General features: G+C 43.0%; 1 protein-coding gene across 1 annotated transcript; it reads right to left on the minus strand.

Moving 5' to 3' along the window:
* On the minus strand, positions 1–27,152 carry celf3a (cugbp, Elav-like family member 3a). Its single transcript, XM_061664302.1, is given in 15 exon segments — positions 1–890; positions 3,668–3,800; positions 4,312–4,455; positions 4,796–4,900; positions 5,964–6,023; positions 6,220–6,369; positions 7,698–7,842; positions 8,630–8,773; positions 10,515–10,520; positions 10,522–10,595; positions 11,108–11,236; positions 12,786–12,834; positions 23,244–23,326; positions 25,759–25,910; positions 26,666–27,152. Coding segments are annotated over 13 exon segments (1,362 nt in total). The 5' UTR covers positions 25,904–25,910; positions 26,666–27,152; the 3' UTR covers positions 1–890; positions 3,668–3,672.
* Between the last annotated feature and the right edge of the window lie 694 nt (positions 27,153–27,846).

The following is a 27,846-nucleotide window of genomic DNA, read 5'->3' on the forward strand; positions in this document are numbered from 1 at the left end:
ACAGCAATTGTAGAGAATAAATAAAGAACCATTATGCTTTTTTTTTTACTTCCTTACATTTATGTAATTAAAAACTCTATAATAAGTGTATTCATTGTCTTGAAGGAAGAAGGAATCCTCTTTATTCTTAAATTAAATAAAAAGAAATAACATCCCTGCTATCAAATTCATTACCAAATAAAGTAAAGGTAAAAAAAAAAGATAGAAAAAAAAAATTCCAATCCCCTTCTTCCACTTTGTAAAGTTGAAAAGTAGTGGCAGCAGAGATTTTGAAGATGTTTTTACTCAACCCCCCCCCCCCCCACCCCCCCCCAACTAAGGTATGTACAGCGTGAGGAAATCCATTCAATTCTCCTCCCGGTTCGGAACCATGAGCTTAATTTAAGTATAAATAATCAAACTACTTCTACATAACAAAATTACCAGTGGTAATCATACAGAATATATTTTCTTTTCCCTCCGATCTGACTGACCGACCTTCTAGATCACAAATCACACTATACAGCAGGACCCTGTTCAGTAGAATCACATCAGTGATATGCTTTTGTTTTTTTGTGTTTTTTTTTTTTTTTTTTTAACATTTTTTAATATGTAGATAAGAACTTGTTGCCAACAGAGTATGTACAGTACATCATATAAATGAATCCAGCTATGGAATGATAGGAACTCTTGGAGCACTTCTGATATTGTTGCCATATATTCTGCTGATTTGTTTGTTGATATTACTGCAGTTGCTGTTTTTTAAATAAATGTATTTCAAACATGTGATACTGTTTTTTTTTTTTTGTGTGCGTGAGGTGTTGCTCCTATGTGCTATTATGGCTGGTAAAACAACCAAACAAGGCTGGGACATCCCGAGGTGGTTTTCTTGATTGAACTCCTAAATTGTCCTGGAGGTAAAGAAGTGGAGAGAGAGAGAGAGAGAAAAGACAAACATTTAAAGCAAATGCCGTAAGTACATATTCATATATTTATTTATTTTCTCTCTTTTTAAAAAAAAATTATAATAATAACTGCAGTCAATACCCATTGCTTGCATTGATGCTGCAGGGGAGTCACAGTCACAGTATTCAATTATACTGTTCATGCAACCGAAAACTGCAGTCACAATGCTGCACGCGTATGCACGTCTAAACAAAAGTAGCTTTTCATCTCTTTTGGCAGGCAAATTAATTCAGAACATGCACAGAAGGAATTCTGGCGGGCAGTGACTCCAATGTCTGTCCGTAAGTTACGGCTATTCAGATATTTCAAAGTCAAATCATCCACCAGATTCATTTTCGTGTGGACTTGCTCAAAACAGAGCATCTGCAGATTCAACCACACGTAGATGATATCATTTTTAAATCGGGAGTAAATCGGGCACGGGGAGAACATGCAAACACCACGCAGGCGGGGCCCGGGATTTGAACCCCGGTCCTCAGAACTGTGAGGCGGATGTGCTAACCGGTCGTTCGCTGTGTCGCCTAGCTCAATTATTTCTATTTGCTAAATGTCAGAGTAGTGGGCTATTTTTTTTTTCTTTAGACAAATTAATATATTTTTGGCCACGACTATCTGCTTTAACATACTGAGCTGTGATAGACCATATAGCTTACACATGGTCTTTTGACAATAAAGCAGACATATATTTTTCATTGTATTATATAGTATTGGCAAGGCCTGTGTCTGAATTGGCGGGGACTCGAATTGGGTATCCAGTAGATGTGGACAAGCGATCATCCAATGGGAATTTTTGGACTTGAATGAAAACGAATCTTACAATATCATATTACTTACTTTATTCTGACAAGAGCTGCAACGGCGTATATACAGTATTTCCCAAAATACAAAATATTTCCAGATTTTTAGCCTGTGTTTATGGTCGACGTCATTTTGAGTTACTGCACAGTTTCTGCATATGTGCTCGGTTGTAGTTCGTTCTTGCGGTCGATAAGGCCCAAATAGCCGTAGTCCTCCAGCGAGAGCTTTCGCGGTAGGTGGCGGCCAAGAGCCGAGCCCGAGGAGATGCACGGATATTCGGCGAGGATTTGCTGCACCGACAGGTGCAAAACCAACCCGGGTTCTACCTTTGGTCACTGTGCGGCGAGGGATCCTGCTTAAAGGAAACCGTTTTAAACTAAAAAGAAGCGGCACCCAAAACTCGGCAGCGTAACTCTCTTTCTTCACGGTTCAATAGTTACTTTCCAAATAATCAGAATGGATTCATAAAAATGTTGCATATTTGCGAGGCCTTATTAAATGAATGTTCCCGAAAACAATCAAATAAAACATTTAATCTCTTAACTTTTACGTCCACGTTTGTCTTGCTGGTGGTTTGCAGATACACTGTTTTCGTGAGCACGACGTAGATTATGAATTTCAGATGAACGTATTTATGGACAAGTACTTTGTATGTTTTTTGGTCCCCGGAATTCCTAAAGAGGAATGCAGCTCCTCTACCAGCAGCACAGGAACAAAACAGATGAACCCAAAACTTTCTACAGTAAAGTTAACAATTACTATTATTATCTTTCACACGTACATGTATACTCAAAATTTCACTTCGCCGACACAAACACACGCCTACCAACATACACAAATATTATCCTGTCCACTATTTATGTATTTAAACATGTTCATTACATCTCCAGTATCACAAACAACAACCAAAGTTCAGGCACAAAGTGACATGGAATTGAGTTTACAACCAAACAAAAAAATCCCTCACGACTTCACGGAAAAACTACCACACCATCCAGCTAAACAAAGGGAAAGTGTAAGAATGATAATCATGACAGATTTAAAAAAAAAAAAAAAGGCAACAAATCAAAAAAAATACAAATAAATAAAAGAAGACATCCATATTCAATGTACAATTTGGTCTGATTGAAAATTTGGAGGAATAGATCACCAAAAGAGCATGTCATGATAATCAGTGACTTACACATGCGGCGGTAAAGTGACTGTTATCGATCAGTGTTTGCAAGGATTGAAACCAGGACAAAATAATAAGAGGAAACTCACAACGCACCAAACACAGTTCACGGTCGCCACAGTAACCCGCCATGCAGTTGGGCATGGTGAATCAAGGCAACGGCCCCAAAAGAAACATTGCTAATGGCAACCATCACAGGCAATATCGCCACAGCGACCGACACAGGCCAATTAACTTACAACGCAGTGAGAAGGGGGGGGGGGGGGAGGTTTTAGCGGTTGCTAAGCAACCGTAGCCATAGCGACGCACGTCTCCACGATTTATGTATGTAGACGGGACAGTCTTGAGAGTGGTGTGATGATTTTGTTTCAGGAAAAATGGCATATGGCACAGCACAAAAACAATAAATGAAAAGTAAAAGAAAAATTAATGATGGACAGCAGTTGCATTCAAAGCTGTGACAGAACACAGGATATTTGATCGGAATGTATTCTACTTCTCAATAACATTCGCAGCTACCAAACTGAAACAAAAGAACACTTTAACACATTAAAACTGATGCCTGTAATGTATCCATAAAAAGATAGCGAGTGCCGCACCTCATTAAAGTTAATCTACCGTAGGTTATTGACATGTGCCACTTGAAAATCAGCCTCTTGAGACGACCTGAGCTTCCATTTACAATGGCTGAATCTTTAATCTTCACTCGCATTGGCTGCTGTCTATCTCATATCCTCATGTGCAGCTCACCTCCTTCAGTAAGGTCTGTTGGCATCCTTGGGCCTCTTCAGCTGCACTTTCAGTCTCTTCATGCCTATTTGGAAGCCATTCATGGCCTGGATGGCAGTCTGAGCGCTGGATGGGTTGTCAAAACTCACAAAACCTGAGGAAAATATGAACATTTACTCCCGCCTACCACGGCATCGTTGGATGGTGCATTTCCTTGTGCCATATAGTGACAGGCAGAACATTGAAATTCTCTTCCACTAGATGGCAGAAGGTAAAATGGACTTGTGTCTCCACCTGTATGAATTGCGCTTCCACTAAATAAGTACATTTGTGAGTCAATTGTGATGAGATCATCATTACTTCAGTCCACGTACCTTTTGTGACATTTTTGATTTGCGAGATATTTTTAATGTAAAATATGTGCCTTGGCTCAATAAAGGTTGGGAAGCACTGAGTAGAGTATTAAGTGACTTGAAAGAAAGAAAGAAAGAAAGATAGAAAGATAGATAGATAGATAGATAGATAAGATAAGATAAGATAAGATAAGATAAGATAAGATAAGATATAAATCCAACATCTTTTGTCTTTTCTTCTTTTTGTTTCCAAATACCACACGGTTGACAACAATGAGCATAATAGCAGTTATCGGCGTCACTGTGACTCACCGAAGCATTTGCTTTGGTTGGTGGCGCGGTCAACAAAGACCTTGGCCGAGATGACATTTCCAAAGGGCAAAAACATCTGCAGGATCTCAGAGTCGGTGAACTCTTGTGGCAGGTGGTAGATGAAGATGTTGCAGCCTTCAGGACCTTTATACAAAGAATAAGATGGTAAAACATAGGCTGGATGCTGCGGCAATGTTTTCTATTTTATTTTCTATTACGATACCCTACTCCATATAGTATACGTTGAAACATGTGCCACAATTACATTGTACCTCACTAAACTACATTACTGGTACATGAGAATAAGTAATCATCATGTAAACCCCCGGTAAATAAGAAAGGCTGATAAAGGAAAGAACCGATAAAGCGGCAGAACTGCATCACTGTTTGCACAATGATAATCTGTACACTGCAATGCCCCAAATGACGTCGTAAAACACGTCTTGAGATTGTCCCAGATTCACACACACTTTTTGGAATCTACCTTCACGTTGTTGGAGCTGCTGCGGCTGCTGCGGTTGCTGAGCCAGCAGAGTGGGCTGGTGGGTGAACGGCTGCCCCACCAGGCTGTAGGCAGCGGGATAGGTGGCTGCGCGACAGGAGAAACACACAGAGAAAGATATGGACCCCAAAAAAAAAAAAAAAAAAAACATTTGTGGTGTGTGTTACGGTTGCTATCTAACACCACGCATGGCGGTATCATACAGTATGGGTACCTGTAATACAGTATGGGTACCTGTAATACAGTATGGGTACCTGTAAAGGTAACTGTAATTACAGCCGCTTACTGTACAAAGTAAATATTTGGGTGTGATCCTCACGTGGACTCGCTTAAGCTTTGCTGTTCACACTTCCTGATTTATACTCGCGGCTCAGCAAGTAGCTTCTCTCCTAGCCATCGTGGTAACGAAAAGCCGTACGTACGTGGCATCGGCCTAAATAGGCGAATTTCAGCGAGACGACATGAAAGAGTGAATACAGTGCTATGATTTTTTTCTGTCCTTTGGGTATTTTGACAAATGTATGTCACTGTTATTAAGACACATTGAAAGAAATTGAGGCATTTATTTGAGGTAAGCTATTTAAGATGACAACCGACTGGCCCAAAAAATAACACGCTGCCTATTAAAGGCGTGGCTGATGGGATGATTAATTATTCGGGAACATTTTAAACACGCAATTGAATAAGATTCCTTGCACAGCAACAATTCTAAGAAACCGGGAATTTGGATGTCTGCTTTAAACAGACAAGAGTTTGCCAGAAATGGGCCAATGCACAGGTTGTTTGGCAGCATTTTATGATGTTACATAAGAGGTTTTTGTATTCAGGTCACACATCCTGTGTAAAATGGAAGGGAGAGCCAGAAAGATTTCAACATTTAATATTTGGGTGTGAGAGAAAGGTTCTGTACAGTTGAAATACAGACATTTATTTCTTCCCCCCCCCAATTAGAAATGTATTACTTTCATCATGAAGTAAACACGCAACCATTAGGCATCCACTATTGACGAGTACTGTATGGTATGCTGCATTGTAAATGCTGAACCGGAAGTACATTCACATGACTGTACATCACATTAGACACACGATACGAGAAGCATTTGGAGTTCTACATTGTACACCTGTCGAATGAATGGCAACTGAGCCTCACCTGTGTAGTGCTGCATGCCTGTGTAAGCTTGCTGCAGGGGGTCCAGCACAGGACTCTGAGCTGTGACACAAAAACATCACCACCAATCGCTTGATGCACATCAGCACGCTCCAAATAACGCGCAGCGCTTTCGCTTCGTTTTTATTTGCTCTTAATTACACTCCCACTGTGGCATATAAGAGCAGGAGCCTGTGAGTTTGGGGAGAGGCGTTTCACTCCCAAAAACGGTGACTAGGATGCTATGGTCACACAGTACCTTGGTAGGCATGGACCCCGTTGGTGTACAGGGCCTCAGTTGCTGATTGGCCGTTTGGGGGTGCCGCCACGGAGGGGTAGCTGCTCACTGCGATTGGCGGAGGCAGAGCAGGAACGGGTGTGGCAGCAATGGAGGGTGGAGTGCTGGTACCTGTTGACAGTTTTGAAGTTAGCTAAACATTACATTTGCATCTGGAAAATGCAGTCAAATGCAGTCCGTACTGAATTTTAGGGAGGGAGAGAACATTTTCAATTGAAGCAATCACACCATGCGACTATTAAGCAGATCAATAATTGAAAAGCAGATTTTTTAAAATCAGCTTAACCTTACAAAACAACGACATTACACGTGCAATATAAAAACAATAAAATAACTATTGTATTATTCTGGATTATTAGTAGCCCTATATTACACTGTTTCCAAATAATAATAATAATAATCATCATCATTGTTATTGTTTTTATTATTATTATGAGTAGTGGTCATAGTAGTAGTAGTAGTAGTTGTCGTCGTAGTCGTTCTCGTAGTGTTGTTGTTTTTATGATTTATCTTATTTTCTCTCTGCACTTATTGTTCTGATTCCTACAAACAGGTGCATAGCAAATGTTTTTAGACCATCTGTCAGGAGCCCATCCAGCATCATTAAGTGCTTTATTATTTATTCTGCTTTCATTTCCCAGAGCTCTCGACATTTCGCCATTTTGAACAGCAATGAAGAATTTCAAACAGAATTTCCTTCATTTTGAAGCCAGAAATGAATCAAGCATGACATCCATCCTCACTATTTTTTTCTGCTCAATGCATGTACATTTTAATCAAGAAACAATAATGTGCGCTTCACTATTTTGGGAGGATAAAAAAAAAAAAAAGGACATTTAAAGCCAATGGATAATATTAATAATGATATTTTAACATTCAAAATATATGGGTGAAAATGCTCTTACATGCTGGTGTATGAACCGTGACAGAAACATCATGAATTTGGTACATTACCAGTGCTGTTAGGCAGCTGTGACATCAACCTTACATTGGGTAGTGGCCTCCAATAAATCTGTTAAGCACTGAGCATTGATCAAATCAAATCAAAACTTTATTTATAGAGCACTTTACATACAATGATATGGATCTCAAAGCGCTTAAAACCAATCCCCTCCCATCACTCAGCGACACAGACAGAGTACATACATGCGCATACACACAGTTAAAAAAGTAAGAAAATAATAATCCAACGACCTCCGGCTGGGCACAGAGAAAGCAAGTGGGGAACGCCGTCTCAGGGAGTCGTCCGCATTGATATATAGTTGACGTTTGGCTACATGCAGTAATAGCTAGACTGAATGGTTAACATTTACCTGGTTAAATGAGATGAGACCAATGTTTCTTTTGTCACCATAGGTCCAAGCCTCTTTGTGTATCTGTCATATTTCAAGCAGAGATCTAATCGCGGATGAATGGCTGCGCCGGGCGGTTCCGGTTACCTGAGGAGGGGGTGATGGATGCGATGGGTGTGGCGATGATGCTGCTGGGGTTGAGGGCAGCCAGCTGTTGCATCTGAACGGCCGCCACCGTGGCAACAGGAGAGAGGTAGGCTGACTGGGCAACCAGGGCCTGCTGCTGCATTAACTGGGGGTCGAAGAGGTTGGCATTGACAGGAGGCCAAAATAGATGGGATAAACGGCAACTGTCATGGGATATTTTGATGTAATATTTAGTGCAGACTTTGTAATAATATTCTCAGCTCGAACAACATTTTTAATTTGGCTTTAGTTACGCTAACATCTAGTTCATTGATTCCCAACCAGTGTCCGACGCATTGCACACTCGTGTGCCGTGAGAGATTATCATGTATGCCGCGGGAAAGGATCCGATTTCACTTCATTTGTCAGAAAATTATTATTTATCGCAAACAATGTTTCTATGCCAGTGGCATCTAGTAACAAGTAGAACAATTCAATGCTCTTCCACTTAGATGGCAGAATTTACAATGAAGGTGCGTTTGCCGTTCATTCAACAGGAGAGAATAGCTTTGTGCCCAACGAAACATGCCCACACCGAATAAGTACATTGAAATGAGAACGCCCTTATTTCACTCTATTCACATCAATTTTGGGACCGTTTTTGCTTGGCGGAAGATTTTTCCCAATGTTCAATTGGGAAACACTAGTCTTCCCTCATATTGTCCATTCAAACTGAGCATCATTGTCTTCGAAAAGGCAGACACAACTTGTATTTGCCCCCCGTTACATTGCAGAAGTGGCCAAATAAGGACGTGTTTACATGTAATAATGGCAGCATTAGATTGAGTTGTTCACTGCTCTACATATCGGCTCTCACTTGAAAACTTCCATTCGTTCTAAAGTGTGAAAAGAACATTTTTGTGGTTGCGTGTGTACGTGCGTGCGTTTCTCACAGCTTGCGTGTAGGCGTTGTAGGCCCCGAGGTGCAGGGTCATGGGACTGATGACTCCCAGCTGAGATGCCACCTGCTGCATTCGCCGAAGCCCCCGCTCCTTCTCCGAATCGGCAAACTTAACGACCAGACTGGATGACGCTCCCTAAGGGGGGGCGGGGGGCGAACACAAAACATTTTCACAGCAGTCATTTGAATTTTAGCTGGAACCTGGTGCTGTACACAGTAAACATCGTACTATGAACGTACTGTATTAACGTGACAAAGTCTAAAGGGACTATTCAGTAGCCCTAATGTGTCAAACTCAAGGCACGGGGGCCAGATCCGGCCCGTCACACCATTCTTGGTGGCCCACTAAAGCAAATAAAGTGTGTCTACTTCGTTTCTTGCTAAATAGATTTGTTGTTTTCATTTGAGCAGAAAATGTGCACCAAAATTGAATTCAATCTTTGATTTGTAGAGATATAACAAGTATATTTGCCCCACAAAATCAATTCCTAATCCAAATGTAATTGATAATATATGCGTGAATAAGGCCTGAATATTAAAGGCCCTGCCCGTATTTTGGCTATTGGTTTTGTCGTATGAGTGTCCAGAAAATGCCCCTCGGACAGCTACTTCTGTTAGACCCAGTTTTGCATCCGCTTTGTCCATATTTGGCTAAGACCACCCAAGATCTTTGCTAGTGACGCAAATACGCTCCAGAAATTCGAATGACCTGATTACAGGCCTCTCGGTGGAAAAATGTCTGGAACTCAGGAATGCAAGGACCATTTTAATACATATTTCACGTTTACTGAGGCACCATAGAGACAATATTACATCCCAAATACTAGAAAAAGTTGGTTTGGCAAAATATGTCCCCTTTAAAGACAAATTTCACATGTATGCAGGAGTTGAGTATTTATGAATAAGGATGGGCATGTACCGATACCAGGTAGCAGTATCGGGCCGATATTGGCATTATTTCGAGATATCAAGTACTCCTTAATTTTCTACACCACATCAGGGTTGCTAATGAGCTGGAGCCGGATCCCAGCCGTCTTTGGGCGAGAGGCGGGTGCACCCTGGACTGGTCTGCAGCGAATCGCAAGGGACAAATCGAGACAAACAATTATTCACGCTCACATTCGCACCTACAGAAAATGTTGCAGTCTTCAATGAACCTAACATGCATGTTTTGGAGTGTGGAAGAAAGCATTTGTGCCAGAGAAAAATGTTTTTTTTTTAAAAAAAAAAAACCCTCACCAGCACAGGGAGAACACGTAAACTCCACACGGGAAGGCCAGAACTGAGATTTAAACCACGAATCTCAGAATCCTAATCGACACAGCAAATGGCGGTGGCCCATAGAAATATACCTCTTTTAAAAACAGGAACGACAAAAACAATTTACGCGTTGCCCTTCAAACTCTGCAGATACAAGTGCATAAAAGATTCTAACTACATATTAAACCCATTACACTCTTGTCTCCATACAGTACAATCATAACAAAAGGCAAAGACATGCAAAAGTGCCGACACTTTAACAAATTCATACATATCTCAGAATTCACACCATTTATTTTGCTGTCTGTTATTGTGTGAATGCAAAATGGCTGCCCCATCCCAGATCCCTCCGGCGTATTGGCAACGACATAATGATGCCTCTCCCCGGTGGCATCAACGGTAAAGACAGCTTGAGCAACAAAGGAGGACTGTTTGGAGACGCTGAGATGCATTTGTGTTGCATATTAAGCAACAGGAGAGGGGAAAAAAACCCACAAAAAAAAAAACTACTCTATATCCAAAATATAATTAGCATCTTCAGAAAACATGTTGCATGTTGTATTGATCGAACTATATGGAAAATGACCCGCATGTGCACGCGTGTGTATTGGACTCACTGGTAGTAGTACGACTCCCGTGCAGAGCGTTGATAGCAGCCTGGGCCTCTACGTTGTTCTGGAACTTTACAAATGCACACCCTAGACGGGGGGACGACACACCATCAAAGCCTGGCTTCACACACAGTGGATACGTCCATTTCAAAATACATTCGGGGGGGGGCGGCCTTTAACTCGAGCGCTCCATCATTAGACTCGGTATCATTAAACATGGTCCGGGAAACAACGCTTCATCAATCGCAGCCTGTATACCTCCACTCGCGTCATTAGCAATGACCCATAAAACCTATTGCACCATTAGTCATGCCTCAAGGCAACAGACGCGAGCAAACCTTGCGTCTTTGTTGGAACCGCCGTCACACTTTTGATTTACATGGCAAATATCATTAGCATTGTTACGCACAATAATCAGGCCCATTCATGTCAGGGCAAAGTATTGGCGTCTTAATACTCATGGCTCAGAAGTCACTCTAAAGCTGCCATCATTTGATCAAACATTCTAAAGTGAAGGGAAAGCAGATTGCGCTTTTATGTGTCTCTTATTAGATTGCCCTTTGTCAGCACGTGCGGTTCTGAGATTGGGGAGTTATTACCTTTGCTGGTGCCGTCGGGCCCACGGAGCACCGTGCACTCCTCGATGCTGCCGAAGGGTTCAAACATCTTTCTCACGTCGGGGTCCGTCTGCTGCTTTCCCAGCATGCCCACAAACAGCTTCCTGTCTTCTAAGGAAGAAGGAGGGTATCGGGAGGAGGAGAGAGACAAAACACAGCGATATAATTAGATAATGTTGGTGTGACCTGGACATAGAGGGGACTGGGAGATACAGTATGTACGGTATGTAGTGCGGGCAGTGTGGGTTCAGTTCCCACTCAGTGACGGTGTGAATGCGAGTGCGCACGGTTGTCCGTGTGCAGTACAGTACAGAAAATGGATGGATGGATGGATGGATGGATGGATGGATTGTGCAGGTGTACCTCATATATTAGGTATAATCGCATTTGATTAAATCATCATGATGTTCAAATCTTGACTGCTCAAGCACTGAGTCAAATTGAGAATCATAATAAAGGCAGGAATGTGTAGCGCACGTGTATCTAATGGTCACTGATGCTGAAGTGGTACGTTCATTCGTCCGACCTCGGTGCAGGCCGCTTGGGTTGAGTTCCAACTCAGTGACGGTGTGAACGGATGCATGGAGATGGTGTATCGAATATTGCCGCTATGTGCTATTCTTAGCATTACCACCAGAGGCCGGTAATGCAAATGCACATTGAAACAGACCAACCGAATCTCGCAGTGGCTCTGAAGATTTGACACACACACAAACATCTTGCAGCGAGGGCTCAATCTCTGACGTCATATGTCTGCATGTTTTGGCTCATTCCCTACAAGGCATGTACACCTCAGTTGCCACTGTTAATGTGCAGCACACGAGATTGGATATAACATTGGGAAAACTGTTAATAGAGCGCTGACAAAATCCAATAAAATATATTGAGTTGAGGTATGTTGTTGTCAAAGGGACTCATCTTTTATTCATTGTGAATATTTGAAAGGTGGCCGCGTGAGTCAGCGCGAAGGGACGGCGAGACTGAAGCAGAAATTGAATTCAGCAGTTGCTCACTGATCGATAACATGAGTTCTGTGACAAAAGGGAAACCGAAAGCCACCTGAAATGGCAGACGACACACGCCACACCAGCCGCAGCGTTAGGTACAACTATGTCATCTAACTGTACATTTCTTGACAGTGCAAATAGTTTGGTGGCATTAACCTGTAAAATACAACTTCAGTCCTATTTCATCCATCGATCATTTTTCTACGCCGCTGATCGGGGTCACAGGAGACAACCCTCCACACTCTCATTCACACTTTCACTGAGTGGAAACTGAACCCATGCCGCCTGTACGCAAGTCAGCCCAACGAACCACTACACTGTCGGTGACTAGTACCGCTACAAACATTTCAGTGTTGCAACTATATCACAATACTCATTATATGACTCCTACTGTCTATTATTCATGTATTTATTTTTTTAGTCACATTATATATTCAATTGGATCTTTGTAATGATGTCCAATTTAAATTTAAATGAGATATTTCAAGTCCAATTTTAATTGCTGCTAACCTGATAAAGGCGTAGAAAGATGCCAGTTTTGTCTGTGCTATTCGAACAAGTGCGTGTACGCGTGTGTGTGTGTGTGTGTGTGTGTGTGTGTGTGTGTACGTGTGTATACGTGTGCGCTGTAGGTGGGCACAGGCGTCTCTTACCCCCTCTGCTTTCGCTGTCTGCTGGCTTCACCTGGATAGGACGGTTCATCTGGAAACAAATAAACATGCGACACAGTCAGTTTCAATGCTCAAACATTATGAGAGCCCAAGAAAAATAAGACAAATTCAAATGTAGAATACCAAAAAAAAAAAAAAAAAAAAAAAAAAGCTGCAATGTCGCCCGCTTGTCACAGCCATTATTTCCCTAAAACAATTTTTTAAATAACGTGTATGGTTATATTTTGTTATCAGTCTCCCAAAGGTGTTTTTTTTTTTTTTTTTTTTTTGATTTAGCAGTACACTCACTGGCCACAACACACCTGAATCCAATCTAATAATAAAGCATCTATGGAGTGTGTCACCGATTTTGTAACTACAAAGAAAGCATATATCAGTCGGTTATCGCACTCAGAAATGTATTTATTTGATAGCGTACTGCACGCGTTTGTTAGTGTGGCTGTACTTTGCAGTGATGACGAAGCTCTATTATTACCTTATTTATCGCTACGTGAAAAGGGCAAATCTTAGAAAAGCTTATCACTATGATACAATGCAGCATCATACAGCACAACCTCAATAACAAACATGTCGATGGATGACTACCACTCAAATGGTTTCAATCCAAATTGAGTGGTACAGCTCACGTTTTAGTTTTATGTTATTCGGTGTAACTAATGGAGTGCTCCCGTGAGTGCATTACTCACGGCTCTTCCGCCTTACCTTCTCTCCATGACTCTCTCTCAGAATCCACCCTAATCCCAAGTCGATGGTTTCCTTCTGCCCTTATCGCGCCAAAACCGGGAAAAGCACACCCACCCACACCGGATTGGGCGAGTGATGAGATTAAGAACACTCGCCAGGCTAATCTGGATTACAGGAGCATGCAGCATCAGACTATAGCCAAGATATTCTGAGCCTGACAGAGATGAGGCGTACAGGGTTAAAGGGTGGGGGGTGTAAATGAAAGGTTGAGCGAAGAGGGGGCTAGCACAACAACACAGGATTCAACTGCCTTTTCAGCAAGTGACGAGCGGCTGAAAGGACTTTTTCGCTCCCAAATTGCCTGCTTCTTTATTTAGCCAAGCCCTATATGAAGTTGCACACTTCATATAGGGCTTTCAAATATGGAGAGCCCGAAAAAAGGGGAGGGGGTGTTGAGCAAAATGAAAAGGGAAAAATAACAGTAGGGGTGGGGGGGTTAAAGGGAGAAGTGCAGATTGAGGGATAGAATGGAGCATATGGAGACAAGGATGGAGGATGGGGGTGTGTAAGTATGCATGTGTGAAGTGTGTGTGTGTTGGGGGGCAGGGGGATGGGGGGGCGGGGGGGTATGCATGTAGCAGAGTGCCACTCTGTTAACTGTGTCTTAATGAAGGTCTTAATTATGGAGCTGGTGACATTTCAGCGACTCAGTGATCTCGTGTCACTGATTAATCCGCTGTGATCGGTCACTAGGAGACACTATTGATCGTCCTCGGCCTCCGGGACCCTGCATGCACAACTGCTCTGGAGTCAGCCGTAAAATAACAGCAACACCTGCTGCAAGGGGCCCTCATTGAGGGGAGTCCCATTGATCGCACCAATTAGTGGGGAAAGGGGAAAGTCGCCGCAGGGGTAAAGTCTCAAAATGATACGGCAATCAGTCAAGCAAACGAACGCCGGTGACTCGAATTTAATGTCGGTGGTCATTGTTCATCCTTGCTATCACAAGCTGGGCACTTTTATGTAACACCTGCAGGACTTCTAGGAGCTCAGTCCATTGTGTGAGAGATGCTTGCCTGCTTCCTGAGTACATTGTAGGTGCCCTTGAGCAAGGTCCTGAAGGTAAACCGGTCCCTCTTCTTTTATTACTGATGTTGAGCGACGCCATATTGTGTAGCAAGGACAGCGATGTGTGTAGCGCTTTCCTACAACACGCTAACTTTCATGTCTGATTGTAAAAACGCACGCAAAAATCCCATATTTATATTCTGTGTTGATTGACAATTAAAAATCATGTATGATTTGTAGTGTAACAGCACCGCATCATATTTCGAAGTATTTGAGAGTATACCTGACATTGTGGCGTTTGTACATTGTGACCTTATTTTCAGCTCTTTTGAGATCTTTTTGGACAACGGGTTCTATTTATGCGACTTCTTGATTGAACGGCTTTGGAGGTACTCAGACTTGGGTGTGGTCGGTGAAAATCAACTCTCGCTTTCCCCCAAAATTTGATGAGCCACAGTTCATTTGTGATTGAACAAGGGCGGCAATTACTTTTTCACACAGGGCGAGGGAGTTTTAAATATTTTATTTCCTTTATAAATAACATCACCCTTTAAAAACTGCATTTTATGTTTACCTGGGTTATCTTTGTCTGGTACCTCCATTTGTTTGATGATCTTAAACATTAAAGTGGGGTAACTACACACACACACACACACACACACAAAAAACATTCTTTTTCACTGCAATGAAAATACAATCTTAATATGCAATAGGCTATGAAACATATATGGCACCATAATTCATAGTTAAATATCAACAAAGCAATCTAAGGGTATTGGATTTTTTGTTGGGCAGATTTAATTAGCTTTGCAGTGTTATACAGTAGAAGACACTATAAAACGGGCTACTATGCATTCCGATCTCGTTCTTATAATTTTTCTTTATACCTCCTGTATAAAACGGATGTTTTATTCCTAAAAAGTATATTTACTGTTATTGTAAGTCACTGTAACATTAGGCACAGTCTGGACATTAACACTGTGCTAAAAAAACATGACAGAAAAAAATAAATACATTTTAAAAAAGTACTGAAATAATGATTTGATTCGAATGTATTGCACACAAGTTAAGTATGAGATATATAGTACATTAAAGTTTAAAAACAAACTATTCTTAAAGAAATGAATGCAAATGTATTGTGCTAAAACGTTAAATCCAACAAAACTGTACATAGACAGTGATTCTTTCGCAGACCAGTAAAGCCAACCCGCGTGCCACTAGTGGTACTAGTACCACACTTTGAGAATTACTACACTAGGCAACACTTTTGCATATAGGTTTGGTGTGCTAATGTATTTCTTTTTTTTGGAGCTCTCTTTTTTTTTTTTTAAATATGCTGCTTTGAATAATGTTTCATTATAACCTTTCTTTTAGTTTGAACAGCAGCGCACTTATTCTCTTTTACACAGCTTTTATGGCAAGGAAGCATATACTTGGTACTTTAAGTGGAAGGGGGGGAAAAAAGCCATTGGACTGGTACATTTCCTAAATAAAGACAATTATTATAATTCTGTTTTCTTTTCTTAGAAAGATTCTTAAGCAAAAAAAAATCCCCAAATAATCAGCAACAAAAATCTGTATATAGCGGTGAACGTAATAGGAACTGGATCTGGCTATTTTTACGACTATCATAGCTAATATGAATTATATACATAAAAGAAAATATAAAACAAAAATGGAATCAGATTAGTATAAATAACATCATTATCATCTCCACTTTCATGTTTGAATTGAACGCTGGTGGTGGCCAACAAAGACAAACAGTGATGAGGGCCGCGATGACAGCGATAAGGGCAGCACGGCAGACGGGCCCGGTCGATCGAAATCCAAATAGACGAGACGGACAACAGCGAGAAGTCGGAGGCCGTCAAGCCCGAGCCACTCCAGATCGGCACGGCAACCGGCCTCCGGGCTCGGATGACTACCTCGCTCGCATTGGCCATTGCCATGACAACACCCGCGACGGGGACCACCGGCAAAATCAGGTAAACAGCACGCAGAGGAGATGAGAGATAAACAAATGAAAAGAGGACAAAGGGCGTTTATGGGTCGGCAGTCGGGAGACGGAGGGATTGGATACATGTAGAAAAGGAGGGTGGGGAAGAAAAAGAACGGCGTGGGTGGCGAAGGGTACACGTTTGCCTGTTGAATGTTCGCCTTGAGAGCAGATCTCCCTCCGAGCCTTCATCTCTAACGCATTTTACAACCTTTTCCCTCCTCCTCCTCCCCCTGTTGCTACCACCCCCTCCCCTCCCCTCCCCTCCCCTGTACGGCTTGTTTACAAAAATACTGTGCAGAGACAACACTCGGGCAAAGGATGCCTCATCGACATCACACAGGTGCGCAACACACACAACGATGCGTGCAGCTATACGCATCGATTACGGGGCTAAACACACATGATCCATCTTCTCTTGACACACACTGTCACATCATCTTTATGCGATGTGACGCAACAGGGGATTTTACATATTCCATCCATAGATTATCCAATCAAATCACAGTTGGCGATTTACTGGTGACATTTTTCTTCCCTTTCGATGATGGGACAGAGGATGTAAATCTCCCTGCTTTCCGCCTGTGTTGCATCTTTCTCGCCTCCGTTCTCTTTCATTTCGCTTTAGAATGCTCTGAGTGGCTAATATATCAGTGGATCTCCGTCGCTCTTTCAAGAACATTTACAGCGCGGAGGCAGACTTCGAGGTGGGTTGGGAGGAGTGTTTAGAGGGGTGGGGCTGTGGGGCACAAAGACAATTTTCCTTCTCCGGCCCTCCCTCTCCTCAGCTCCGTCACACAGGCAGCGCTGGCCATTGCATCGTGCCGGGTCGCTTAGCAACCTGGCATCCCTTGTCCCAGCTGTCTCCAGGCAACAAGACCCGCGACCGTAATCAACCTGCCGCCTCCCCCTTCCTCCCTTCTCGCTTCCTCTCCTGCCGCTGCCGCTTTTGCGCCTTCATCCTTGTCGACACACTCCAGGGAGAAAGAGAAGGCACAGGTGGGAATTGGTACATTCATATGTGAAAATACAGATATAAAGGCGATAAATATATGTGACTGTAATGTTGCGTAAAGAGTCGGAATAAAGCAAGCGGGAGATGCGGCAGCGCTCCGTTATTGTTCTATGCGCACACAGAAAGGAGAGCAGTAACATGAATCAGGCTTCTGAGACAAAGCCCAGATATCCAGCAGACTGACAGCTCATCAGGGCACAGTTCAATAATATTCAATCACTTGATTCGGTCTGGAGTGTCAAAGCTGCCGCGCCACTGTGTCTCACACGCACACCACCGTCAACTCGCCAGTCAAAATCAAATCAGAATCAAAAGCCCTGTGGTTTTCAAGTCACGCTGCTGGCAAAGATCAACCTTCATTGGGGGGCAAAATGAATCTCAATTCATGTCAGGGAGTTGGGAACACATACACATAGAGCGCCAGAGCAATGGTTCGTTGTGACAACTATTATTGCCTTTGCTGTTAATGTCGCTGAATTCCAAAAGATGAGAAACTGTTTGCGGTCTGATGCGGCGTATTTCGACATCACGGCAAAATACAACCACAGCAATAAACATTTCGCCAAACGAATACCTCTCTGACACTGTCAATCCCAATTCAGCATTCTTAATTTTGTCCAGGAAGCTTTGTTTTACATACAGGACAGGACTTAAGTAGCATCTCGTTAGACTGGTGTGGCTGTTCGAACTTTATCTCAAGGATTCATGCATTATTGAGCAAAAAAAAAAAAATGAAGAAAATACAAAAACAAGGCCCAAACTCACATGACTGGTAAATGGGCTCTCACTTGTGTAGCCCTTTTCTACCTTGAAGGTACTCGAAGTGCTTATTCGCCAACTGACGACGCGACATCAAGAGCTATTGGGCGTCCGGTATCTTGCTGAAGGATACTTTGACATGGTCACAAGTGGATTGAAGATCGATACACAACCTTTTGAGTTTGGAGATGACAACTCTACCACCTGAGCCATGCCACCACCCCTGACAACAAAACTTACACACACACACACACACACACACACACACACACACAAAATCAATGGTCTGCGCTTTTCTCCAGTTGATCTCTCTCGCTGCAGATTTTGGTGGAAATCAGTTGAACGTGCTGAGATGTGATTGACGCAGCCCCGCAAGTGTGCTATCTAGCTATTCTGTGCGTAATCCTGTAAACAAACCGCGAGGAAAAAAATAACTACCTTAATAACAGAAAACTCTCATCTCTTCAAACAGTTGAATATTCACGTCAGCTGCTGTTTGACTCGACTCAGTGGAGCAGAGAGGGAACAGAGTGGAGTGTTAAGACACATTTCCCTCACAGTCGTACAGTACGCGAGGACAGATAACTTTACTCACTTTCAGTCGGATCTTGTCCGTGCCATGAAAACTCTGCCGTGCTACGCGTAGGCACACACACACGCACACACACACACACACACACTTTAGATTACCGGCCTAATAATGCCAAAGTTCCAAGGGCCCACCGCAACCCCCTCCCACTTTTGTGTGAATCCCCTTGCATGCACACACAATCAAACAACCCCCCACACACCCCCAAAACACATTTTCCCAGTAACAGATGTCTGTATTTAAGCTGATAAACACACTGCCTCAACCTACAACACACCCCCCCCCCCCCCCCAATTTCCCCGTATTGCAACCCCCCGTTCGTTTTGTCAAATGTTTCATCATTTCCACCACGTAGCCCACCCCGCTCTGTGTGCCCAATTTCACTTGAATTCGCAGGCGTGTGCAGCCTTTAAAAATCCAATCAGCATTCATCTTTTCCATTCGCTGCAGAGTGACAAGTGACCTTTTTTTGTTGTTGTCACAGCGCTGCCTTGTCTTTTGCATCTGTATATTCACGCACACTAAAGAGCGGCCGTGCGCTTCACTCCAGATACGTTTCATCAAATGATCATCATCACAAAACCTCGAACGACATATACACTTCAACCGACAATTGTTCATTGTTTATAAATGATTACTCAAATTCTTATCAACTATATCTTTTAGAATAGGCTCTCCAGCACGCCCGCGACCCTAGTGAGGAGAAGCGGCTCAGAAAATGGATGGATGGATGGATATCTTTTCGAACTTTGGCTTTACCTGTATATCGAGAAAAATGATGGATAACCATGCTCTTACAACTTTCTGTTCAAAGGCAGGCAAGTAAAGAACACAGCAAATGTTTTTTGGGTGTTTTTGTTTTTCATTTATTACATTTTCTTACAGTCTTTTGCTATTTTCTTGTCTTTCCAGCGAGAAGATGCTTATTCGTGAGAGAACGCTTTTCGCTCCAGATGGATTGGTCAAATCATCGTCACCATCATCACCCCAAAACGTCACTAACATAAATAATCTAAATATCAGGGGGCACTGCTTCATCTAAATTCATCACAGGTCGTTTGAGGGCAAACATTGTTATGCATTTTATGGATTTTTGTTTTTGTTTTGTTTTTTCCTGGCTAGAATGCAAATTCTGCGATCCTAGTTGATAACAGTATGATCATATTACATGTGAAGCAAGAGGCTTGAAACTTTAGGGGCACACATTACGGCCTCCAACCACTTCCTTTGTCGTCACGCCCTGCGTAAAAGGGGTGTGCTATAGTTAGGGAATTTTATTTTAGACTATTGATAAACCCCCCCCCCCCCCCCCCCTCTGCTCTGTCTGGATGCTTATAGCTGACTAGCTGTCACAATTAGTCACACGTTCCACTCTTGAGGCAGCTCTTTGCTCTCATATGGACAGCTCAAACACGCTCCCAGTGCACCAATGGGAAAAACAATCCCATAACACAACCGCCATCTATGAACCCTTATCTATGAATGAGTGTGCTCTTCACTTGGGATGCACGCACGCCACACAAAAAGCAAAGAGACACAGACACAAAAGCAATACATCCCCCATTAAACTGTGTTAGTGTGAACACCTGCCCGCGTTCCCTTCCCCCCTCTTGCACACACAAACACACACGCGTTCCCACTTGTCACGTGATTAAATAGTGATTGCATTTAAAATGCAGAGCGGGGCATTGTAGCTCATATTAATTCAGCTAAGTCTCTTTTCATGAAGGGCCATATATGACGTTTCTAATGGAGCAGAGATGAGGCTTGGATGTGTGGTCGCTCAACACCGACAAATGGCATTGCTGTTCAATAATGGCTTCTCTCAATGTAGGATGTATGTTTGCACGCTGAAAAGCTCCATAATGAGGGGTCAGGAGTCAAAGGACAAAAATAAGGGTCCGCATCTCCGAACCCTCGCTCAGGCTTTCTAATCTCACTTGGAGATTCGCACGCTCTCACCTGAAATGAAACACAAGGCCAGGCGCTGTTGTTTGCCATCTGCCAACGTCTGCCTTCTTATTGTGCTCATGTGGGGGTTTGTTGGGTCTCTCTCATGTATTGGAAGAAAGGATACTTAACCCCCCGTCCCCCTCCCCCATATGATAAGTGCCATAAGATACAGTACCAGTGGTGGCGCAATTCAATTTGCTGTAGGGCGTACAGTACGAGTTCATAAGTGTTCTTGTGGACTGCAGTGGTAGCAAACTTTAAATAGACTGTACAGATAATGTTCTTAATATATTTTGGATGGAAAAGGATCAGCATACAACTCTGAACAGCCACGGTCAAGTAATATACGGTTTGTATGCCCTGATTGCTCCATCAATATCATAGAAGGGGCTCCAGGGTTGCCGTGGTAACGACACATTGTTTTACTACCTTGTGTACCATTAAAATGTAGAATTATGACACGTTACTTTATTTCTTTTCTTTAAATCAGTTAAATAGTGAGGAACTCTTATTATTTCTCAGCTTGAAACCATAGCTCACCGCATCAATATTCTTATTCTATATTCAGGTGTGCGTTGCCCCTCACTCCTGTAATTGCAGTCGTGTTTTTTTTTTCATTTTAATTTTAATTTTTATTTTGTACAGGCCTGGTGATGAGGTGCCGGAGTCCATTATCCTTTAGGCAGTGGAGGTGCAATTAGATGACAATTACACCACAGCTGGGAGCAGGAGTGGGCAGGTCTGGCCTGTGTGGAGCTAATAAGATGGTTTTTGTCCTTTTTTTTTTTCCCAGCAGAGACAAGGGGGGTGGGGTGGGGGGTGGGGGGGGGGGGTTAGTGATCACAAAACCTTGTTACGCACAGTTTCGAGGTAAGATATTGTGGGCTGGTAAAGTAAAAAAGAAGCGGAGTGAGAGGAGGGGGAACGTTGGCCGTGGGACCTGCTGATCCCCCAACGAGAGGTCAGGAAGGGTCACACGACTGTCACGCTAACACTGGGATTAGTTTTGTCACAACCGTTCGAGCGGCCTCCCCTGTCAAACTGTCCCGAAAATACCACGATAAGCAATGGCCGCCTTGACAACAACGCTCTTCAAGTGACAAATAAATACGCAGGTAAATCTCGAATGGCACCAGCAGACCTCCACCAAGACTGAACAATGCTAATCTGGAAAAGACCCTAATTGTCCACCTTTCTAGATACCCAATATGAATTTGAATTTATGAATTTATCTTAGTTCTGGTGATAACTTCTTAGTGTACTTATTTGAAGGCAGTTTAAATCCGAGCAAGACGAAAAGACTTGTTTTGAGATATAAGATCTTATTTTAAGCAGATTTTTTCACTTATTTTAGGGACAAAAAATATATATGTATCTTGTTTTTATGTAAAACAATGTGAAATAAAATCTAATCTAAAACACTGCTGTATCTTCTTGTCTGGCTGAACATTCAGGAAATGGAAACTTTCTTAAAATAAGTACAGTCAGATGTTTTCACTAGAAATAAGATCCATTGACGAGGTAATATTTTGCGTTATTGCATCTGCAGGGACCCGTACCAACATTTAACGCCCATTAATGGAAATCTTTGAAGTCTTTTGGGGGAGTAATCCCAGAAGGAATTAAACAATCGGTGATTAAAAGCGCCTCTTGGTTGATATAGAAATACATTTGTCATGAATATACAGAATTACTAAACCGGAAATTGATGAGCATTTAATTATACAACTGCATATTTATTAAATGATTCGTCTAGTGGCAAAACAAAATGTAGAAGTCTCTGGACTGACATTCGAGAAGAGGGGAGGTTGAGAAAAAAAAAAAAAAAAAATGTCAACTCCCACCAAAATAACAAAAAAGGAAATGGTTGTTGGGGGGGGGGGGGGATATGAAGTCTTGTTGGGAAAAGAGGAAGCGACGGCAAGTTGGGCGTTCACTCAGTCTCAGTCATCCCTCGCCTTGTCGCCTCATCTCTCATATAGTGGCTTATTATAGAGACCTGGCTGTCATGTCATATTTAGCTCTGGAGATGTTGGCACACCTGCTGCCTGGCTATGCTAATACAGCTACTTTGATTCAAATTCGGGAGGAGGTGCCGCGTTGAAAGAGATACACATGAAAGGGGAACGAACGGAAGGGAGAGAAGCATAAGCCTCGTGGCGCTGACATGCCGCGAAGGAGTGGATGGCTACGTTTTGCTTGCATCCTATGTGAAACATAAGAGGGAGAGCTAAAGGGGAAGTTGGGGCGCGCAAGTCAAACTTGGTTAGTTTTCCCCTTGCGTCACTCCGAGACTGTCTGAGTCTTTTGTTTGTTTGTGTTTTTTTACAAGCACGCGAGCTGGCACGACCTTAAAAAGACAAAGGCACCACTCACCCCTGGCAGTGTCTTCTGCTCGTGCAGCGCATTCTGGGCTTTGAGGGCCGACTCACGTGCGCAGTACGTCAGGAAGGCACATCCTGGGCAACGGGGGCAAGCAGAGGAAGATCAGCAAATGTTCGACTCATGTCATTTGAATGTCAAATTTGTGTGCTACTCAATGTGCGTGTCAGTGTTGGGCGTGTCGTGTTGTACGGATGTAGCCGGCATGCAGGCAGGCAGGCCCGAACATCCAGCAGGACTTTAGCCTATACAGGTTTACTGGAGATTAAGTCAACATCATCAGATGACTTTTTTGTTTCAGCAATTTAATGATGACCAGTGTTTCTATTAGAATACAAACAGGAAACACTCCAAAAAATGAAATAATATTGTAAAAATACTCATACTACACTTGCATTTGCCACATACAGTTCAAGGGGGGGGAAACGATGATTTGGACGATGGATGACAAAAACAAATACACCCAGCTAAGGCAAAAATGAAAATAAAGGACAATAATACTTGAACTACAAATTGTACAGTTGCACGAATCTAAAACGGACTGGAATGTCTACATTTGTACATCTTTTCCTACTGTTTCCATTTTCTGAGCCGCTTCACCTCACCAGGGTCGCGGGCGTGCTGGAGCCCATCCCAGCTATCATCGGGCAGGAGGCGGGGTACACCCTGAACGGGTTGCCAGCCAATCGCAGGGCACATAGGAACAAACAAACAAACAAAACAACCATTCGCACTCACATTCACACCTACGGGCAATTTAGAGTCTCCAACGAATGCATGTTTTTGGGATGCGGGAGGAAACCGGAGTGCCCGGAGAAAAGCCACGCAGGCACGGGGAGAACATGCAAACTCCACACAGGCGCGGCCGGGGATCGAACCCCGGTCCTCAGAACTGTGAGGCAGACGCTCCGACCAGTCGGTCACCGTGCCGCCTTCCTACTATTTCCCACAATAGCATTATTGTTTCTTATGTAAAACTGTAAAACAGCAACACTCGTGGTAACTTTAATTGCTGACAACAGCTCTGCATGAAACATAACAAAAATTCGTATTTCATCAGGCAATCCTTACTGATACACTGGACAAATAGCAGTGGGGAACCCATGAGTTACGCCAACAGGAAGTGGAAATGTAAGAACGTGGAATACCCCCCCCCCCCTTTGCAGTCTGCCAAGAAGACTTTCGACAAAATGGGCTCTTTTTTTTTTTTGCGATCATTTATCTGGAAGCTGGATAAGGGGCCATGGCTCACAATAGCATTGGTGTGAAGAGACTAAATGTCTCGCCCTTTTGGGACCCGTAATTCCTCTCCATCTGTGATGTCAAAATGTTCTGGGATTTGCATTTAGAGGGGCCCAACTGTCATGGGTTGATCAACATGTCGCTGATAATTTGCTCTGTTAAATGCCACGATTACAGTTAAAAGTCTACCATACCAGCAGAAGATCCTCTTTTTTTTTTTTTTTTTTTTAGATAGAAACGGCTTTCCTAATTCAAGGGAACTAAGAGCTCTTGTCCAACCCTCGACTGACTGAAAAATACATCGAGAAGTGTGTTGAACACTTCTGTCCATAATAAAAAAAAATAAATAAGGCAACCCGCCGCCACTGAGACAAAAATAAAACATGAAAACAAACTGCGGTTCGAGCAAACGATTCATCCGCACATGGGTATCGAATATGAAGTCATTGTATCTAAAGGTACGTCGTGCCTCATAACGGAAAACGGCCTTCATTAACCTTTTAGGGCTCCCAACAATCATGAATATGTAAATATATGCAGATGAGGTGCCATAGGTGTTGGGAGGACCGATGCCACCTGGCCTACAAGTCTCTCAAGCGACTGATGGTTTCTGTGAATTTATATGAAGCCTCTGTTTTCCACGCCGCGATTTGCATTTGAAACCACAGCGAGGATCGTTATGAACCTTACATTTCTACTCCGTCCATCCTAGCAGGCGTATAATGTGCTCTCCGGGTTTTCTACTCAGGCGGTGGCGTGAGTAATTAGGTTCGATCCCAGAAACCTGTTGAGTTCAAGTATTTCCTAAGATAGCCGAAATCTCTGCATTGACGATCATGTTTAGTTTCGCGGGGCCCAGCGGATTGATTGAATTATGATTGTTGTCCCTGGGGGGGATGTCTCTAAATGCTGTATTTTGCCCTTCGAATGAAGCTACCACATGTCACCGAAATATTCCAAACACAAATGTGATGCCGCTGCAAACCGCAACCCAAATAATAAACAAATATTGTTGACTCATCATGTGGAGAGGCGATTTTGTTGCCTTATTAAGCCAAGCGAAGGACAACATCATTCCCAGTAAAACACCGCCCCCCCCCCCGAGTATGATGTAGTGGGATTCTATAGTACATGTTATTAATTATGAATACAATGAATCCATTTCTGTCTGACAGCGTCAATCAATACCGACTGACATGGCAGCGAAAAGCCGGCCCGAAAGTGAGTCTTGACGCACTCAATGTGGTAACTTGGAAATCTCTCTTACCTTTGTGCATCCCCGTGTATTTGTCCTTTATCACCGTCAGCTCATAAATCTTGCCGAATTGCTCAAAGATGGGCTTCAGGTCCTTTTCCTCCAGGTTTCGGGGTATTTGCCCAATGAAGAGCTTGATTGCATCAGGCTCCTTCATTGAGAGTCTGCGGAGGAGCAAGAAACACACAAACAGACTGAGCGGAGGCTGCGAGGAGGTGCCTGTGGGCTTCACTTCACACTGCACAGGAGGTGCAAACAGGAGGTGCAGATGGGAGAATTCAGGGGGAAAGCAATTGCAAACCCTCGTGCCATGAATGCTGGAGGATGAGCCTTTTGGGGGATCTTGCCTTTGTAGATGCTGTTTTCGAAACCGTTTTGAACTAAAACAAGCAACATGTGATTGGAGAGTAGACTTTCGGAGGAAGAGATTGAAAAGAATATGGCATTTGCCATTTAGGAAATGACTATGACCGCTCGACACACATTACAACGAGGACCGACGTACGTAGACACATTTTAGGACCTTATGATAGGATTGCCAAATGTGCGGAGACGGGATGCTTTGTTATGGCAGAGGATAATAAGACCGCGTTTGCATGTAAATGTGACATTTACACGTGCTATTTATGTTGCATTTACCCACACGTCACAATAGAAATGACCCCAAAAAAATGGCACATGAACATTTTGAATCCATACTAATGATTCGAATGTCCATGTTCGCGGATGACGATGGCTGTGAAACAATACCTGCACTGACAACATTTAATCCCTGACAGGAACATTGAGTGCGTGTGACAGCGCGGCTAATGAGTCTTTGTCAAAAGAAGCCGACGACGACGACGACGACTTGGTCGCACACGTTCGGGCGAAATTGAGAGAGACTCAACAATAACAAAGAAAGAGTTGGAAATCCTACCTGTGGTGCTGCTCTTGGCAAAGAATCGACGAAAACAGTGGACGTCTTCCTATCTTGCGCCTCGGACTTGTTCAATCCGAACGATTCAATTCATTTGACTACTCGTGCCTCTTGATTTTTGTTGTTGTTGTTGTTGTTGTTTTTTTTTTTTGGGTGGGGGGGGGGGGGGGGTAACCAATTTAAACCACGCTAAAGACAACCCTTCATTCGGGAAACGGCGAGTCCCCCCCACCCTCCCCCTTTTACGAGATGCTCCCGGGATTTGTTTCTTTCCCTAGCGAATCAGATGTAAGACAAAAACAAACAAAATGTCTCGCCGGCCACCGTGAATGTGTTGGGACGGATATTTCTGCTTCCTTCAGTTGACCGCCGGGAATTGGCAGTCTGTTGGTTCTCCCGTCCTATCCTCTGAGCGTTTGTTCAGTGTGTTATCGTGTAGCGTGTGTGTGCGCGCGCGCGCGTGTACACTCCTTTGACGTCGTAAACCGGTGTCTCCCTCCCTGTCCATCTCCCTCCATCCTTCCAGTGGGCGGTGCCAGTCAAGCGTCAGGGACCGTCGCTAAACTATTAGCATTTATTATTTCAGTACTGTACATAAAAACCGCCGTCGGTTCTATTTTTTCCAGTAGAAGAGGTTTTTTTTCCCCCTCCTAATTTACACTCGCCTACTAATATGTTGTCTTAAAGGGAGAGTTTTCAGGATTTTTTTTTTTTTTTTTAAACACACTTTCATCATCATATGTTAAAAGTGTCTGTATGACCTGACAGTAGACTATAATTAAAGTTATCTTTTGAAAAAAGCCCCTCTCCCTGGCCCCATCTAATGCCGCTAATTCAATTTTAATGTTTAAACTGATAACGACGACTTGATTGTTTTTTCTTTCAAATATTCAGTCCTTTTTAATTTGATGCCTGCAACATGCTCCCAAAAATCTGGAACGGGGGCATGTTTACCATTGTGTTACATCACCTTTCCTTTTAACAACACTCTTAAGTATTTGGGAACTGAGGACACAAATTGTTCCTTTCCCATTCTTGCTTGATGTACAACTTTTGTTGCTCAACAGTCCAGGGTCTCCATTGTCGTATTTTGCGCTTCATAATGCACCACACATTTTCAATGGGAGACAGGTCAGTCTAGTCGAAATAATCTCTTACTCTGAAGCCAGTAGCCACACTGT

The sequence above is a fragment of the Phycodurus eques genome, chromosome 20 (genome assembly GCF_024500275.1).
Source record: "Phycodurus eques isolate BA_2022a chromosome 20, UOR_Pequ_1.1, whole genome shotgun sequence".
Classification (NCBI taxonomy): Eukaryota; Metazoa; Chordata; class Actinopteri; order Syngnathiformes; family Syngnathidae; genus Phycodurus; species Phycodurus eques.